Source organism: Temnothorax americanus, unplaced genomic scaffold (genome assembly GCF_048541705.1).
Source record: "Temnothorax americanus isolate GAGA-0224 unplaced genomic scaffold, ASM4854170v1 Scaffold10, whole genome shotgun sequence".
Classification (NCBI taxonomy): domain Eukaryota; kingdom Metazoa; phylum Arthropoda; class Insecta; order Hymenoptera; family Formicidae; genus Temnothorax; species Temnothorax americanus.
Genome location: NW_027509231.1, coordinates 233,798 through 252,637, shown reverse-complemented (window position 1 = coordinate 252,637; position 18,840 = coordinate 233,798). Strand labels below are relative to the sequence as shown.

Here is an 18,840-nt window from a genome sequence, read left to right as displayed (position 1 = left end):
GGTTTGAGATTTGCTGTTCGTTATTCGTATGAGATTCGCAAATAGCGTGAATGGGCATGTTCGCATTCATCGTTTATCATTCGTATCAATGCCAGCAACTTTCTTTTTTTTTTTTTTACGAAATCAAAGAGCAAGAATCGCCACAAATCGTGCATAATCTGGCGCTAGTTTTAGAATCTTTCGATTCATGACCGCGAATACGTTTTCATAGTTTATGCAAATCCCGAAAAGGGAATTCATTCCCCGAGCGCTCGTAAATATGACGGAATATCCCGCGTGCCATGTCAGCCCGAAGAAAAAGACATCGTTCTCGTTGCCAGCCTCAGATCTGCGCCATCGTACATATCGCGATATCGCGCGCGATAATCTGCTGCGGTATCTAATGCGCAACGTAGTGCGATGTACCTACACATAAAATGCACAAACCACGGGGCTCCAACGAAGACGCGCGAATAAGTAAAATGTATAACGAATCGAGTCCTATCCGAGTCTCGTCGGTTTCGGGATGCGAGCTCGCTCGATTCGAAAATTGGGATTAATCATAATTACCGCAAATATAATCCGACTTGTTGTAATCTATTGTGAACAATAAAGACTCGCTTTTCGTCCCATAGAACTCGGCGCAACCGAACGCTAATATGCTTTCGAAAAAAAGCGAGATTGTTAAAGCTCTTGGTTTGCTTAGATCATATGTAAATTTACGTCGTTGTCGCTTTCTCTCTCTCCCTCTCTCCCTCGTTTTTCTCGCAGTTTCTTCTTTTTTCCCGAGCGCGAAGAACAAATTCTCACGAAAGCCGGTTCTACACTGGTTTCCGAATTAAGTTGGCCGACAAAGTTACTCGGGTGGCATGAGGTTTTGGCACTTTTATTGACCATTGCCACCGGGTTACTCTCACGATCACAGATTCGTTCGTCATCTCGGTGATTAGATTCTCAAACAGGATCCGTTGTTGAATTGTCATTATCATCTTTATAATGACATGGAAGTCGTTTGCATACTAATCGATCGATTTTAACATAAATCGGGATCGTCGTTCACCACGTGGGTGTGCGATGAAAATAAATATAAACTTCTGGGTGGAAGCTCCAGGAAGCATCGCATTTCAGTCGCCGACTATCCTTCCGTCTTCCGTCGAGCCTGCGAATAAATGGAAGAACATTAGTGGCGCTCACATTACCGCGCTCTCGTTAGGAGAGGACGAAATTTATTGCATCAAATTGGTTACTAATAAATATACCATAAGTCTGGCTCGATTTACGGCCGCGTCGGTGGCGTCGACGATGCATACCCTCCACAATGTTGCACAGGGTGTTCCAGCTTCACTGCCTCATTCTCTCTCTTTCATTCTCTTTCCCTTTGACCAGGGAACACCCGGGAGATAATAACGCAATATTGAAGCATCGATAGTTTTTCAGTGACAAAATTGAAAACAAAATTAATAAAATCCTAGTTAGGCGACAAGAGAACAGGAATATCGTAAACAGGTAGTCCAGCCGATTTCACATGTTGCTTCAACAGAGAGACGCGCACAAAATATTTAAGGGAGTTCCTCGCGAGGAATAAATTAATCTTGCATTCAACCAGGAAGGGAAGGCCCCGGAATGCCTTGGGCCACTGCGTAGACACGCGTAATATACGAGAACGCATATACGTGCGGCTAAATATTCATACGCGATGCATCATGCGTCTCGCGGAGATACGAGAATTTAACGCAACAAACGTTTATTCACGTGGCGAGCCGAACCGACGCTCCGTTAATGCGCGTACGCTTGTCGAGAGGCTTAATTAAAAATCGAGTTCGCCGGAATACCGCGGGGAGGTGGAATAAATTTCAGATACACGGGCCATTAATTAGAACGCTATCGCGCTACCAGCACGACACTGCATTTTCGTGTTCGCGTTTACGATCAGAAGGAGTCCTTTGAAGAGAAAAATATCCATTATATATCATGTGCAGTCGGCGATAATATTTAAAATAAACATGGCAAATAATTTTACAATAATATTTTAGAATATGTAGATCATAACAATGATCGAGAATTAGAATATAATTAGTTTTATTTTATGTGTAGTCTTTACTTATTTCAAAAAAAAAAAAACATCAGCTCTGTATTAATTCCGATTTAATTATTATATGTATATGCAAAAAGTAATTTAACCATGAAAATTATATAAAAATCTCGTTACAAAACGTAGATATTTATAAACAGTAAATACGTAAGAATACACTTGAATCACTTGCATATTCTTTCACATTTTTATATAAATTGTTTTAAAAGTATTAACAAACTTGATGGGAAATTTCATAGAATAATAAAAAATATTCGGTATATGATAAATTAATATCGAGCAGAAATTTCGTAACGCCTATTATAAACGTGATAAATCAAATCTTTAAACAAATAACAACGTAATCAAAAGTAATAAAGATAAGAGATGCCTCGGATTTCCGCGTTGATGAAGTAATATATACCTATTCGAAGCTCAACAAAGAAAAATTTTAAATTCCGGCGAGCGGCTGAAAAAGTTCCACCATGCAGCATTCTTCACCCAAGGGAGCTGCTCCGCGACTCCTACTCAAGCTCCTACTACTGGAAGAAATGCATACGCAATGCGCGTTTCGTACCACGATCGAGATCAAGCAGCGGAAAAAGGCCGTTTCTCTCGGGGTTCCGTAACGGAGCGCGTTCGGGCACGTTTTAGAGCGGCATCCTCCCGGCATTCTCCGCACGCAGTATCTCACCGGTACGATCTGGCGCACATTGTGCGTGCCTAGAAAAGTTCTCTTAAGCGTGCGCGGCATTGTTTCGCTCGCCCGGGGATTTTATACACGCGAAAAGCTATATGATTTACGCAACGGCGCGCTTAGGCGTGCCTTTAGAACGCCAAGTTTTTAAGGGCCCCCGAGAGAAACAAGACTTTCTTTCTATTCTCTTGAATTAGTACACGCCGGACCGTGTGAAATTTCTTCTATGATATTTTACGTCAGTATCTGAAATTTAAATTCACAAAAGTAAGAACAACGAATTTTTTTAAATTAAAATTGCATTATTAAACATATAAACGTGTGTTGTACAAAGAGAGATGCAAGGAGAGACTATTGCTTTTTGTTAGACTTTAGAATAAAATGAAGTAATGACCTTTTACCAAAAATTACTTAATCTGCAACAAAGGAACTCTTCAATTACTTGAAGATCTTCGTTGAACTGATAATTTCCTGTAGTTTGGAAATCCACAAGGTCGCATCGATATTTAGCAATAAGATTGCCGAAGAACGTCTCCGTATAATTTTCAGGATTGTAGAAAAATATCGGTTGCCCGTCCGCATTCAATTATAACGCTCAATTACGGTTATTTTTTTCTTGTCCTCATACACGGAATGTCTTCCTGTATTACACTCGCGACCAAGCGTCCGTTCGATGCGGCACAAATCCCTCTCACGTACATTGCAATCTAATAAAAGTGTAACGCACGACAAACTTATAATTCCGCCTTGTATGTTGGCGATCTTTCAAAATCCACTTGTATCAGTCTTTTTCGTACTCTTTCGTAATGCAGCATTGTACAGGATAATCAAAGGGAACGAATTTACGAAAGAAAAAAGTATATCTCGTGCAACTAAAAATTGCCAAGCAACTTGTGTTTCCGTTCTATTAATGGCTTTTTTTAATACATTATAATATTTAAGAAATAAATATTTTTGTGTGTTAGACTCTCGTTCACATAAAATGTTTTTGAGATATATTCCTTTATTATTCCATTAAAAAACATATTTAAAAAAACAGTTTTACAAAAACACTGTCGTACTTGTTCATATAGAAAAAAAATTATGGTTAAATAAATTGTTTACAATTATTCAATAAACAAAAATAAAAAAAGAGCATTTATCTAAACGAATAATTCTGAATATACGTGAATATTTCTTACAATTTATTTCCTTGATTGAATAAGTTATTACCTCATGTAAAATCTTATTACTTATTTAATTGAAAATAGAGAAGAGATTAAGTTGATGCTTCCTTCATTAATTTGACAATTCAATCGAAATGCACTTGAGCAATAAGCTGCATAATAAAACCTAACGGATATTACCTGCTGTGATATCATGCAAAATAGGTATTGCGAATGTTACCAATGGCTAGTGAACGTTGAGAAACTCCGTTTGAATAATATCCTTAACAATAATTGCTTCGGTCACGAAGAAGAAAGCGATGTCCCCAATGAATTGTTGCATTCATTGAACCGATTAATCCTTTTGCTCGAACGTCGCAATTGTGCTTCTTCACAAGATGGTCGATCCTCGATCCATTAAATAACAATAACGATGAAAAAAACTTATTAGACAGCAGTTTAATAAAATAATTTTAATAATTAAGCACGTGTTTCTCCGTAAACAATATATGATTCAATGTGATACAATAAATTGATTTCGTAACTCAAAATAAACTTGAAGAAAACATAACTTGGTAAAAGTTTATAATATGTAAATATGTTTTCAATGGCATATTGATACTTAAATAATAATCGATCGATTTAAAGCGATCTCAGTCTAGTGTGCAAACTATATTACATTATAATATGTGGCAATGGCAACACCCAGTAGGTACGTAAGTTCGCATGAAGGGACGTGGTGGTTGCGCTGGATCCAGATTCAAAGAGTCCTCGCTTTCGTCGCTTAATTCCCCGATGCTGAACGTGTCTGTGAGATCTTGTTTGTGCTTTGAAGAATCCTTAGATTTCGCCGGAAAGAGAGTCATTTCATCCCCACTAATCGCATAGCAAATGGAATATATCAATTAAACTTGATCACATACAGACATTTTCTTTATCAAATATGATATAATTATAAATATATATTTTACTATATTTAATTAATAAAAATAATATGTATGACAGATCAAAAATCAAATTCAAAATATAATACAACGTGTCAATATCATCTGGCAATTCTTTACGCATATTATTGCTTAATACCTTTCACTATCGCTATGCCAGTATTCGACTAGAGGAAGATGTTCCTTATTTTTATGTGGTATAGGCAATCTTTGAATTGATATCAATCCGGAACTGGTGCTGCTTGCATTTTCATTGTCATATTTTGGAAGCTTTATGTAATCTGAGTTGCGTTGGATTCGTTTCGCTTGTTCGATACGTGTCTCTACAGAACGATATTACTGCATATATAATTGCAACAAAGCAATCATATAAGTCACATTAATTATTGTAGCAACAATGTTAAAATAGAACGAGATGAGAAGATAAAATATTATTTCCGTACCAAGTTTCTTTTGCAGCTGTTTCGTTGTATTCCGTTGAGAAACCTGTGTGTGGTTACTGCTACAACTGCTATCGCTGCCCTACAAAAAGGATTAAAACATATTTATACCGCTAAACAATTTTTATCTTGTATATAAATTATTATTTATATTTCACAATTATATAGTATAGTCTCACAACCATATATTAGTTGAGTCTAGTGACAAGCATTTCGTCTGTTAATATAAATGTTTACCAAGATATTTACCAAGAAGAGTCTTTCATCCTCAACGTGGTTAACAGTTTTAGGATCACTATCAATACCGCTATCTTCCATGATTCAACACATTTAGAAATATAGAAGCTTGTCTTCTCTTAATTGATCTGAAACAAAAAGAAACGTTTGCATTATTTATTTTGCTTTATAACTGGCCAAACGTAAAAGGATCAACATAAAAACAGAAATTTCACAAATATAAAACACGTTACAATTAATAACACCACTGTAATTAACAAAATACTGGTATTCAAGCAAACAATGAAGAGGTTGAGTACATAATATCACAGTTCTTATGTATTATTTTAAGATTTTCAGAACTTAATGACGTATATATGTCACTCCCTGTTACGAGAATTGTGTAAACTATTGTTTTACAAATTCTAACCAATTATATTCGTACCATTCTGTGTAATAATCGCTCTACAACTTGTTGGAGTGCTAACTGCTAACATTACGTGGTATAGTCCATTATTGATTTTCTTCGTAGAATAACCCCAAAAAGGAAAGCATGCTTGTCCCGGCGTCAAAAAACAAAAAAAACTAGCATGTCATCGATCAGAATATTGCGTACGAACAAAATTAGAAAATTATACAAATTTTGGACGTTTTACATCCTTGGCAACTTTGCCAACGTTTGATCCTCACATGCCACGTCTGTCGTTAGACCCATATATGTATGTTCACACACACACACACACACACACACACACATGCATATAAATATTAAATAAATTGTCAAACAATTATAAATTTACTCATATATTGTCAAGTAAAGAGAAATTGGATATATTTGAAAATTAGGGCATGGGGGAACATTACTTCAAATTAAAATCATATCACAAATAGATATATCAATTAATTACAGATTGACAATATTGACATTGCTATCAAGTATCAAGGTCTGGGCGGTCTGGCTGGCGTATCCTAGGAAACTGTAACAGACTTCTCAGTGTTGAATGATAAGAAAAGAGTGTTTGAGATTTCTATCTGTTATAACTTTATATATTTTATTATAATGTGTTACAAATTATTGAAAAATAATATTGTTGAGTTATAAAATAGATCAACATTGTTCAGACCAAACAGAATAGTGCGAAAAATCAGTTTATCAATTGCCAGAGACTGTTGAGATTACTTTAGTATATTTTTAAACACAAAGGAACAATGGCACCGACAATACCCAAAAAGATGCCCTCCAAAGTGTCAGAAATAAGTAAAGAGGTACATATTCGTCGTTATATCATTATAAATAAAAAAAAATAACTCGTCATATTAGAGAAAACTAAAAGATAAAAATTTTCCAGCATTTATCTTTAGCAAAGAGTTACGTATCACGACTAGATTTGGGTGCTGGTGATATGGACTGGATGCGGGGAAAGATTTTGCTGCGACCAGAAGATCAACTGCAGTTAACAGAAGCAGTACGTTTAATGCCTCTATTAATGTTTTATTGGATAATACTATACTCTGTAATTATTGCCTCAGGAATTACAAGAAGAATTTGCCAGAGTGTTAACTATACATAATACTAGGGTACCAGACTCCTTAGTCGAATGGTCATGGAAATTACGTGAATTTATAAGATTACCTCCTCCACCGCATTTAGTAACTCTTCTGGATATAACTGGCACTATATTATACAAAGACTCAGAAGAAGCCAAAGTGCAATTGGCAGGAGGAACAATTAGTAAGGTTTCTTTATTTATTGCGATAATTAATATATGTAAAATAATTATATGATTATATCATGCAGCTGAAGATCAAGAGGAGGCAACAGATGAGAAATTAAAGCGTGATAAAACGGAAGAAAAAGCAGAATATGAAGAAGCGGAAGAAGGTAGGTATAAAAAATATTGATATTTATATAAGACTTGATAAATCACATTTGATATATATATTCTCGTATATATTTTAAATAAAAATATAAATTGCATATTCCATAAGAACAGTAGATGAAATAGATAAAACCGTGGAAGCGCTAGCCGAGGCTGAACGTGAACACGAGCTGGAAGCCGAGCCAGTACCCGAGGAAGATGAAGTAGAAAAGATAAAGCCCAAGAAAATACCTAATCAATTCAACTTCTGTGAGAGAGCAGCGTTGACATATGACAATCCTATGAGGGCACGTACATTATATTTTTTTCTATATACCAAATATATTTAAAAATTTTTGTTCAGACACATAGAAAATTAATCAAATACACCTTTTGCAGGACACGAGTACACAAACTATACCTCCACCTACCGCAACTTTCAATGCCAATGTCCTTCAATGGACTATCTTTGACGAGTATCAGGTACAAAAGATCTCTTCTAATTATTAATTAAATTGTTTTATTTCTGGCAGAGCATTATAAATGCTTCATCTCGTATTATATTTAGCATGTTACTATGCAAAATATCATATTTATTGTTCTTGTTTGAGAGACATATACGTAGAGAAATATTATACAACATTCTGCTGACAGGAAGACTATGCTCAACAACAACGCGAGAAGGAAAAGGAGAAAAAAGTACCGGTGACACAGCCAAAAAAAGAAGATGTGAAGAAAAAAGCCCAAATGGAATCTTCAGCAATGACAAACAGAATGCTACAAGCTGCAAAAACGTTGGAGCGAATGGTGAACCAAAACATTTTCGATGATATATCACAAGGTAGGCTTCTGATCTTTTCTTCAATGAAATCTCAGTCTCAAGTATATATTTCTTCAATTGTTTTTAGATTATAGATATTGGGACGATCCGAGCGATGAATTCAAGGAAGGCGAAGGCTCCTTATTACCTCTGTGGAAATTTTGTTATGAAAAGACTAAGAAACATGACATCACAGACATGTGCTTTAACAGCAGATATTACGATCTCTTTGCAGTCGCCTTTGGATCATGTTAGTAGAATATGCATATTTTAATTATTATAATGTTCAAGCTGTAAATGAAAATTTAATGTATTCTAGTGTCATTTAACAGTCAAATAACAAACGGCACGGTGTGTTTATTCAGCTTGAAGAATCCATCGTATCCAGAATGGATTTGTCCGACAGAATCTCCCGTGATGTGCCTAGATTTTAACGCCCAACATCCTCATCTTTTAGTTATTGGTGTGAAATAATACCATCCCAAGTATTTAAACGCATGACATAGATATTTATTTACAAGTGTAAATATTTTCACTGAAAATTTCAATGAAATATTTGCATTCTAGTTCGTCTAGTTTCTGAAATGATTGTTATGGCATTGCTGTAATATATCGCTGTATGTTAACATTAATTTTAATTAATAATAAAGGTACCATGGACGGAGCAGTGGCGGTTTATAACGTAATGTTACCACCATCCACACCGCAATATAAAAGCAACGACGTTGTGCAGAAGCATGGAGGGTTAGTATGGGAGGTCTGTTGAATCTTTTAGCTCTAATACTTCATAACGAAACTGAAAATTTCTACGAGACACTTTTAACAAAATTTTTAAAAAACAAATACTGATTACAGATTCGTTGGGCACCTGATACGGAGGAAGGAAACCTGGCGTTCTTTAGCGTCAGTATCGATGGTAAAATAAATCACTGGGTGTTAAATCAGAACGACCTCGGCCTTACCACCGTTATGACATTATTCCTGGACCGACCACCTATACCGGGACCAGATGGAACGATGATTACGCTGAAAGGTGACGACAGTCAAATACTAAAAGGAAACTAGAGTCTCGTGACTATACAAATCGTTTCCAGGATGTGGAACGTGCATCGCATTTCATCCCGCCGATCAGAATGTTTTCCTGGTGGGCACAGAGGAGGGTACCATGTACAAATGCAATACAGCGTACAGCAGTATTTACACGAGGACGTATCACGAAGCACACACTATGCCGGTGTATCGGATAGTCTTCAACAAGTACAATTCCAGCATTTTTGCCAGCTGTTCAGGAGATTGGCGAATCAAGATCTGGGAAGATGAAAGACCGTAAGTTGCATCTCCAATAATTGCACAAGTCTCATTACAGTGATACTTTGCACACAGGGAGCCGTTGTTCATGTTCGATTTGGGTGTTCCGATTGGGGATGTTCAATGGGCACCGTACAGCTCCACGGTGCTAGCTTGCGTATCAAACGATGGCAAAGTTACAGTATTTGATTTGAATGTTAATAAATACAGGCCGATCTGCAGTCAACAGGTTGTCAGTAAACGAAAAAACAAACTGACCCGATTAGCTTTTAATAACAGATTGCCGTTTATAATAGTTGGCGATGACAAGTGAGTAATATTATCTAATTTAAAAAAACATATATAGTTTTAAAAATGTATTTCAAGTAATTTGTAATTTATTTATTCAATATTTAATTTTGCAGAGGTACCGTGAATACACTGAAACTGTCTCCAAATTTACGAAGAAAGGTAAAACCGACGAAGAAGCAACTACACTTGTCGCATACGGAATTAGAATCTACGAAATTAGAAAAATTGCTCAGCTTTGTGCGAGAGCCTCCGGTATTGATTCCACCAAAAGACATACGAACAGTCACTTAAAATTGATCAAACAAGAACACGGATTTCAACTTTTTGTAAACAACAGTGCTTTATTAATATTTGCTATAACAGACGGATACATATACATATCTATATTTTTACAAATAAATTGGCACTATTATTATGCAATAGAGAGATCAAACAGTTCTACGAAGTAGTTTATGTACCTGAACTTTTATTGCCAAAAAACATTGTTGTAACAAATAAAATAATTCAGCACTCACTGCTTAATACAGCAAAACTAAATAAATTGATTTAAATTAAATAATAATTTAGATAAAATATTATATTATTTACACAACTTTTTAAACGTAATACGACAGACATAACTTTTATTTTGAGTGCTTTCTCCCGCTCTCTTTAAAATTCCGATTTTTTATTACAAAACTTGAATAATCAAATTCCTACTATATAAATATTTATGAAATATTTTTCACATTTTATATATATATATATATATATATATATATATATATAATCCAAGATATATCATTGAATGCCTCTATCTCAAATAAAATATTTTTAAAATATTATGAGATCAGATCTGTCTTTTTTTATATATATATAGGATTCTTAATCTTAAATATTTAAATCTCTAATACAATATACCCTAGTACTATAATGAAAATTTATTGAAAGATGTACCAACATCTAAATCTGTAAATCTAGTTAAAAACACTAAGTTTATTTGGCACAATGTATCAACAGGTCAATTCATGCAAGAAGGAAGTTTGTGACTTTTACTATTCCAAGCCGAATTGTTGAAAAATATAAAGATAACATTTGATAACAATTATTTGTCATTATTTCTTATTGAAGCAGAGTCTGAATAAGGCAAATAGAAATGTTTACAAATCTTCTCCTCAGATCAAAGACAAATTGTAATTTTTATTTAAATATTAATGTCATCATGCATGGATAATTGGATGGATACATAGATGTTTCGGTATATATATTAATCTGACAGCGATAAACGCGGCTTAACTCTTGAAGCACAAAATCAAGCAACAATACGTTACCGTGAATAATCTCAATTAATTGGAAACGGACTAATCAAAGACAAATCTACCAGGTAACTCTGGATTCTCTATCACCCCCTTAAAATATTTAAGCTCTAGAAAGTCTCTAATATTATTTGGACATGGCACTTGTCTACCAGCGAACTCGATGCTCGACATCGGATGAAGAAAGTGCTCCGGGAAGTCCCGGTTTTTCAGGAACCACGCGTCTTTTGTCATGGATCCATTGCGCGTGTAGAATGGTAGTAGATTCACATGCAAACGGTTAACCCGGGAGTACTGTACCTTGAAGAACTCGCCTTCCGTCGCCTTCTCCCAAATGAAGCCGTCATCGTCGACGACCGGCTTGCTTTTGGCCCTGACCAGCCACGGCGATCTCGCCAGATCGTCTCCGTTCAATCCGATTTGTACCTCGTGATCCCACGGTAGAATATCGCCGTGTCTCATCGCTCCCAACAGCGACTGACCCTCTAACCAGAACCGTATGCCGACCTCCTCCAGTTTGTCAATAACGTGGTGAGCGACTTTTCTCAATCCGGCCAAACAACAAGGCGGCGTGTATCGATGCTGGTAGAGATACGACGGTATACCGTTTATTACCGAGCCGAAACATCTCGCGGTTTCCCGCGAACAACCGTACCACTCCACAGAGCCAGAAGCCCTTGTAACCTTCTTTATCCCCAATTTCTCGAATATCAATCGCTCTCGCGTGCGATACAATTGCTGCATCTTGGCTTGTGCTTGTTGGTTTCTGTACAATGGTTTTCCCTCGTTGAACTGGTAGCTTTTCAGTATATGTATCTAACAACACATATTACAAGAAAAACATCTGTGTAATTGAACATTTTTATTTTACAATAAACAATTTGAATCTTTTCCTGACATAGAAAAATAAAAATAATGATAATTCTTAAAGGAACTACACAATGAATAGAAAGTACTTACCAAATTAAAAGAATTAAACACAAAAAATTTGAACATAAATCTATATGCTAATGATCACCGACACAAAAACACAAAACTGTAAAATAAAATATTCACAAACCAATCACAAAATATATTCTCTCTCGTGTAAATATAATGTCTGCACAATCATATTTAATTTTATAAATCCAATTATAAGTAAATAACAGAACTATATCATTGCTACATAGAGAGAGGCGACGGATCTCAATAATTTATATTTACAAGAGAAATAAAATAAAAAGTAATAAATATCTTAAATTAAATAAACTGAATTACCTTTGCACCGATAGCTGTTGTCTGAATGTACAATGCATCCGTAAAGGGCAGCAGGAATGGATCTGACAGCCTTCTCAAAATTTTTGCCTCAAGCATAGTTACGTGTTTGCCCGTTACACTATCACATACCGTTCCCGTAATTCGCGCTATCCTCAAACTCCATTCTCTCACTTTTAAATCTAATTCAAGACAGTGTAGAACTATCTTTCCCACTGGTACAATAACTATCCCTAAATTTGACACTTGCGAGACAGTCTCCTGCAAGGTATACATCAAAGAGATTAATGAATAAAATCCTGAAAATATCTTGTTGCGCGAGATAAAACATATCTTCTCATATCTCAACAAAAAGTGTTTACCTGTATAACTTGCTTAGTGGACAATCTTGTTGCGTCTGGTAAGAACAGAACAAATTTGGTACGTATGTAGAAGAGCGGATTTCTCTCCTCGAAAGACTTATTGAATTCGGGCCGTAAGCTGATCAGCTTGACGTTCCTCATACTCTCGTTGGTAAAGTCCAGCTCCAGCGGCGGGTACGGCAGTTCATCGCAGATTATCAAGACGGGTATCTCTGGGAAGGAATTCAAAACAGAGTCCACCATGGACGCCACATCGTTTTCGAAGTTCTCGAACTGCCTGATGACGATGGTGACCAGGCGGGCCAGACGCCGGTGGAACTTCTGCGGGGGCTCGTTCGTCGCGACGCTCGGCGTCAGCAGGCCCAGGGTGTTTTGCGCCGCGAACAGCCGCCATATCCTGTGCCAGACGATGATGTTGCCTAGCAGCGCGAGAACCAGGACCGCCCTGACGAATCGGAGGCGCATTATTACGGCACGCGACGCGGTCTCATCTTATTTATTCTGTATTCTCACAACGTCCCGGCCGGGCGCCGAGCTCCTGCGTCGAGCGTTTGACAGCTCGGGATATTCTGATCATGCTGGAACGGCGATTCCCGATGACGGACTTACACGCGGGTCATCACGGCTCGATGAGCTCTCGCGTCATTACGAAGTTAACGAACACGCAAATAAAGCTTCATTATTCGGTAGAGGCGGACGCCCACGAAGCGTTTGCGACGTTTGCGTCAACCTTTGAGGTTAGGTTAGGGTACGCTAGCGTTCATTAGCCAATTCCGCCAATTCCAAGTCTACTATCCTCTTTTATAACGCAGGCTGTAATAATTGTATTTACAGTTACAGTATATAAGTTACATATATTGATTTGATTATAATAAAATTCTCTTTATGAATGCTGTTTAAAATCGAAAAGAAAAGGACAGCAGTCAAAAAATAAAGTTGTATTAATTAAATTACCCGTAGATCCCGAAGACTCCTTTTGCGCTAAAATTGCGACCTGACGTAATCGTAGAGGCATACGAATTCACGGACGAAAGCACATATAATTGGTCTCGTACTGAAAATTAGCGTAATTGCGCATGATTGAAAAAGTGCGATCCTTGACCTCTCCTCACTATGCATTAGTCAACATTTGAAAAACATTTAATGACTTTTTACATATATCGAGTCATTAAACTGCATTAAAAAGATAAAATTAGAACAAATTTCTGATTATAACTTAATTAAGGCAATTAACTTATCAAATAATACGTGTAGCATTTTGTTAACGTGGAAACGTTAAAGTTCGATTTTCTGACACATCAGAAAGAAAGATTAAATATCAAGACAACAACATACACATACTGGAAATTTTGCTGTGAGCGATTTTACCAGTTAAATTCATTGACTAATTAAAAATCATTAATTATAAAGTTAATCCGTTTGAGCGAAATCGTCCGTGATCTAATAATATCAAAGATTATCGATTTTTGTAAACTGTTAGTGTGAAAATAGAAAAATAATTAAAGAAAAGATTATTTTCCTTAAAATAAACGCCATTTTGAGTCGGAAGAGAAAAAGTTAATTAGTTATCACGATTTATTTTATTTTCGCGTAGAATAATTACCGCGTCCTGCGTGCACGAAAATTATTCGAGGAACATGAACAGAGAAAAAGTGACGCGAGTCGGAAGATGCGTCTCTCGAAAGCTTCGAAAAATCGTCAGAATTACGCGGAGAGCATGTTGCGGCAGAAAGTCTTAGGAGATGGCGACGTTGAAACGTCGCGTCTCCCGAGAGCTTCGAAAAATATCAGGAGGTATCGGGAATGCATGTTGAGCAAGTAGGTATTCGGAATAGCTGGAGCTCTCACCTCCCCTCGGCCAATCAGCGCGCTATAGCAACCGCGACCCCTCTTCCATCGTGCCGCCCATGAAAGCGCCGAAGTAATGGCCGCCCGCGGTGTCCATGGTAACCCCCTCCTAAGCTCGACCAATGAGCGCGCGGACGCGTAGAGAGGGGAATTTTAAGTCCCGCCCTGCCTACCCGGAGTTTACCGCTTACTTCCTCGCAAATGTGGTCTCCTGATAACTCCGACGATTTTCGCAGCTCCCAAGAGATGCGTATTCTAACCTCGCTGCCTCTTAACACCTCCTGTCGTGGTATGCTTTTCTAGTAACTGTGACGATTTCTCGGACTCGGAGAGCTCACGGAGTCGACGCACATTCCACATCTCCGCTACTCCGTACGGATTACACTCGCCCCAGTTATTTCCCATCTCCACTTTAATTATTATACGGCGCGCAATTATTAATATTAATTAACAATTGAGAAAAATCAGTGTCACGTCATCTTCGTGAGCGCCCTATAAAATCAATTTACGCGCCGCTATTGTCAGATTGTATAACTCTCATCTTTCATCGCGCGAGGAAGTAGTTATAGAACTTCCTAGCGACGCATTGTTCTGCGAAATTCCTAGTGGCTCGCGCGGCTGGCAGGCCCGCTCCCGCTCTCCGCGCTCCACCGCGCTCGTCGACGACGTCGACGACGTCGACCCGTCATTTCGCGTTGTGCGTTGAACGTCAAATCCCGGGCGCGCGACGTGCGTTTACGTGCTCCTGCTCGTCGGCGAGAGAACCGAAAACCTCGGGCAATGCCGCTGCACCGGTATACGCACGCGATCCTCTGCAGGATCCCGTTGTCGCTGCGCACGCGGGGCGAATTGACGCTGGACGAGGCCAGGACGCAGCACCTGGCCCTGGCGCAGCTTCTCCGCGAGCTCGACATCGACGTCATCGAGATGCCGCCCGACGAAAACTCGCCGCTCTGCGTCTTCGTCGAGGACGTCGCCGTCGTCTGCAACGGCATCGCCCTGATCGCCCACCCGAGCGAGCCGTCTCGCCTCAAAGAGGTACCTTGTCCAAGATATCATGTATTGACTGTTTGAGTTTATGTGACAGGAGAATAAAAGAATTATCATAAAACATCAATGTTGATTATATACAATCGTTATAGAGAAAGAGATATTTATAATGCAAAAACTGAGTTAATATTGATGACTGTAATAATTAAGTTAAACCTGGCTTCTTCACTGTTTGTTTTATAATTACCGTTTTGTCTTTCTTTCAGCTCGATACCATCAGAGCTGTGTTGAAGAAAGAGCTAGAGATACCGCTAATAGAAATAAGCGACAAGAATGCTCGCTTGGATGGTGGAGATGTGCTTTTCACCGGTAAATTCTATTTTGTGTATTCAATATTTGCCTTGATATTACTTGTGCCTTTAAATGCATATAAATGCCAGAAATATCTTTTAAACTTTTATATTTACTGGTGTGAAAATATCTTGTAGGTAGAGAATTTTTTGTCGGGCTGTCTCATTTTACGAATGAAGCAGGAGCACGAGCGGTTGCTGTGGCATTTCCAGAATATCCATGCGTACCTATCAAGGTCGGTAATTGTTTTGTAGATCAACGCATTCGTATCATCTGACATTTAAGAATTATTAATATCTCATTTGAAACATAAAACAATCACAAATTTCTCGTTATCTACTAAACATCGCATGTCTCATTAGAATCAACTCATTAGATTTGATGTTAGGGTCACAAAGACATGTATGCGTGTGCTATTAGAACTTAAATATGTGTCGAAATTGAAAAAGGGAAGATATTTTATCTATAATCTTCTATACCTCTATATATACCTACATTTATTACAAGTATATATTTTTATAAGATTTGTCAAATATTAGTGATACCTTGTTAGATATTACTTCGTAATCTCTGTGTCTATTTCTGAAAGCATTTTATATCTTATGTCTTAACTACAGGATAGAGTGTTTCATTATTATTAGAAGCCGCTAGATTAATATCAAGATGCGATTGCTATATTTATTGTATCAACTTTCTTTTATTGCTTGTGTTGAATTCCTGAAAGTAAATTTCTCTTAAAATGAAGCACTCTATATGTAATATTAACGCATGTTTCGATCTATGAGTAACAACGAAAATTTGTGTTTATTCACAGCACACATTGTATATTTATAGAAGGTATAATAATATATGCCTTGCGGATTTGCATCAAACTTTGACGCAAGAATATCATACTCACTCACCTTACTTTTCTAATGTTCATTTAAGGTGGGTGATGGTGGCGAAGAGGTGATAGTGGAGAGTCTTACCTCAGCCCCTCTTCAGGTTTGGGTGCACTAAACTGACCCTTCTTAATATGTCATTAAAGAAAGAATTTAAAAAAAAAAAAAAGAAAACAAAGAAAATGAATAACTTCACACAGGCTAGAAACGCAAACTTGCACGATTTTTTAGAAAGTTCTTTTCGTATGTAATAATTTCGGAATTTTATGAATCGCTTTGGAATTGCGACAAGTTACACAAGTTCCGGCTTGGCACTTGAATCGTGCACTTGAACAATACCACGAATATTACTCACTCACCTTAGCATGCATATGATTTAAGCATTTAACTTTAAGCGAAATATTTAAAGATACTCATTTTGTTCCAATCATTGTACAAATATTATGTATATTACAAATTTAGTGCGTATGCACTTTTCAAAGAATATATTTATATTTTTACTATACATATATTACACAAAACACTGTGCACGATTTGCTGGCACATTAAGAATTATCATACACACTATAACGCATTAAGATTATAATAAATATATATCAAGTATTTTTTGGAAAGAAATTTATAAAAACATAAATTATAAAAAGAAAGAAAAAGAGAAGTTTGATTGATAAAATAGTATGTAGTTTTTGTTGATGTAATATAATTCTCTAGTTTACTCATATAATATGATAATGAATTAAGAACATGATATATGAAATAAATGATAAAAAGATTTGTACACACTGTGATTATATAGTGCATTGCGCAATACTTGTTTAATTTCTCCCATAATTTTTTAGATAGTAATTCAATATTTCTCTGCTTAGGTGGCTGAATCTAAACGCCTAAAATCGTTGGTTACAATGGCTGGTCCAGATGTTATATGCGTAGGGGCTGGAAAAGAATCTCAGGAAGTACTCAAGGTTAGTCTTAATTAATATAAACTATGAGTCATTTTTGACATTATTCGAAAATTCTGCCATTTGCAACAAACTTTCATTCAGACTCGCTACACGACGAATATTGCTTTCCATATTTTTTTAATAAAGTTTTTTTTAAATTAAATTCAATTGCAAAAAAGTTTCGATTTTTATTTCTCTCATTTATAATGTAGAGAATCGAGCGGGAGGCAACGTACAGTTACCAAACATTGACCGTGCCCGAGGATGTAGCCGCCAACGTGCTCTACGTGAACGGTACGCTCATTCATCGGTCAGAAGACGAGATCCCACAATCGAGTAAGGTGTTCGCCGAAAAGGTGGAGTTCCCGACTAGATCGCTGCGTTTGTCCGAATTGGCAAAAGTTAGCTCCGGTTTGTCCTCCTGTTGCTTGTTGGTACGCAGACCGCGGCACATTCGTAGCATTTAAATATGAAAAAAGAATAAGATATATCCTGCGATGTAATCGCAATCTATGCCACCCGTGCTATCCGCGAACATGAAACATAAATCTCAGTTTTTTCTTCTCTCGAACTGAATCTGCGGAGGAATACGATGCAATGCATGACAATGACGATTCGTCATCCTGACATTTAATAAGTATTTTTTTATTTAATTTAAAAAGTTAGTATCATTTTATATCTTGTAAAAGAGAAAGATTATTTGAAAAGATTTATATGTATACGCATTTATATAATTTTTATATATTTAGAGAAAAGTAATATATTCAAATTTTATATTAATTATTTATGTTTATGCTTTTTTTGCAAGATAATCTCTCTATTCTTGTCATTTATTTAAACTTTTCGTTTACACATATAACTTTCCTTTCCAGCTGCAGCTGTAGATTTTTTATTTAGATGACTAAGTATCTTTGTGCGTTTTTTCTTTTATTTATTGTTTACTTTATCCATCTTTTTTTCCTACAATATTCCAAAAAATATATTATAGAATAAGGCTACATTTACATCTCATAGTTCTCGACAGGATCTTTACAGATATGGCACGTAAAACGTAAACACAATATGGCACAAAAATTCGATTTTATATTTATATATATATATACACACATATATACATATAGAGGGGTTGGAATATTGACTTTTATTAC

At 36.7% G+C, this 18,840-nt stretch overlaps 4 protein-coding genes across 8 annotated transcripts; 2 read left to right on the top strand and 2 right to left on the bottom strand.

Annotated features, from left to right (window-relative positions):
* Positions 1-99: 99 nt before the first annotated feature.
* LOC143901735 (uncharacterized) lies at positions 100-11,506 on the bottom strand. Of its 4 annotated transcripts, none has more exons than XR_013258171.1 (9): positions 11,366-11,506; positions 5,526-5,641; positions 5,280-5,358; positions 4,976-5,159; positions 4,572-4,768; positions 4,134-4,300; positions 3,142-3,454; positions 1,239-2,993; positions 100-1,138 (listed from the first exon to the last, which is right to left on the bottom strand). XR_013258171.1 is itself a non-coding variant. In XM_077414242.1 (5 exons), exons 2-5 carry the CDS (start codon positions 5,592-5,594, stop codon positions 4,573-4,575), a joined length of 528 nt encoding a protein of 175 aa, XP_077270368.1. In that variant the 5' UTR covers positions 5,595-5,641; positions 5,938-6,082; the 3' UTR covers positions 4,351-4,572. The 4 variants fall into 4 exon arrangements, 1 of the variants encoding a protein (XP_077270368.1); XR_013258169.1 differs by lacking the exon at positions 11,366-11,506 and adding an exon at positions 5,938-6,082; XR_013258172.1 differs by lacking the exon at positions 11,366-11,506 and adding an exon at positions 5,938-6,082 and having other exon boundaries at positions 3,190-3,454.
* Positions 6,253-10,233, top strand: LOC143901709 (dynein intermediate chain 2, ciliary). Its single transcript, XM_077414167.1, has 14 exons — positions 6,253-6,758; positions 6,842-6,958; positions 7,023-7,224; positions 7,291-7,374; positions 7,487-7,659; positions 7,751-7,834; positions 8,006-8,192; positions 8,260-8,421; positions 8,491-8,634; positions 8,822-8,928; positions 9,027-9,204; positions 9,266-9,497; positions 9,555-9,788; positions 9,884-10,233. Exons 1-14 carry the CDS (start codon positions 6,702-6,704, stop codon positions 10,059-10,061), a joined length of 2,139 nt encoding a protein of 712 aa, XP_077270293.1. The 5' UTR covers positions 6,253-6,701; the 3' UTR covers positions 10,062-10,233.
* Positions 10,925-13,750, bottom strand: LOC143901718 (ribitol 5-phosphate transferase FKRP). Its single transcript, XM_077414177.1, has 4 exons — positions 13,636-13,750; positions 12,682-13,494; positions 12,323-12,580; positions 10,925-11,881 (listed from the first exon to the last, which is right to left on the bottom strand). The coding sequence occupies exons 2-4, from the start codon at positions 13,144-13,146 to the stop codon at positions 11,111-11,113; spliced, it is 1,494 nt and encodes a 497-aa protein (XP_077270303.1). The 5' UTR covers positions 13,147-13,494; positions 13,636-13,750; the 3' UTR covers positions 10,925-11,110.
* Positions 13,751-14,926: 1,176 nt separating this feature from the next.
* LOC143901731 (N(G),N(G)-dimethylarginine dimethylaminohydrolase 1) lies at positions 14,927-18,794 on the top strand. 2 transcript variants are annotated; one of them, XM_077414214.1, is made up of 6 exons: positions 14,927-15,567; positions 15,786-15,888; positions 16,008-16,105; positions 16,798-16,854; positions 17,618-17,713; positions 17,905-18,794. In XM_077414214.1, the coding sequence occupies exons 1-6, from the start codon at positions 15,310-15,312 to the stop codon at positions 18,157-18,159; spliced, it is 867 nt and encodes a 288-aa protein (XP_077270340.1). In that variant the 5' UTR covers positions 14,927-15,309; the 3' UTR covers positions 18,160-18,794. The 2 variants fall into 2 exon arrangements, with proteins under 2 accessions (XP_077270340.1, XP_077270349.1); XM_077414223.1 differs by lacking the exon at positions 16,798-16,854 and having other exon boundaries at positions 14,965-15,567.
* Positions 18,795-18,840: the final 46 nt, after the last annotated feature.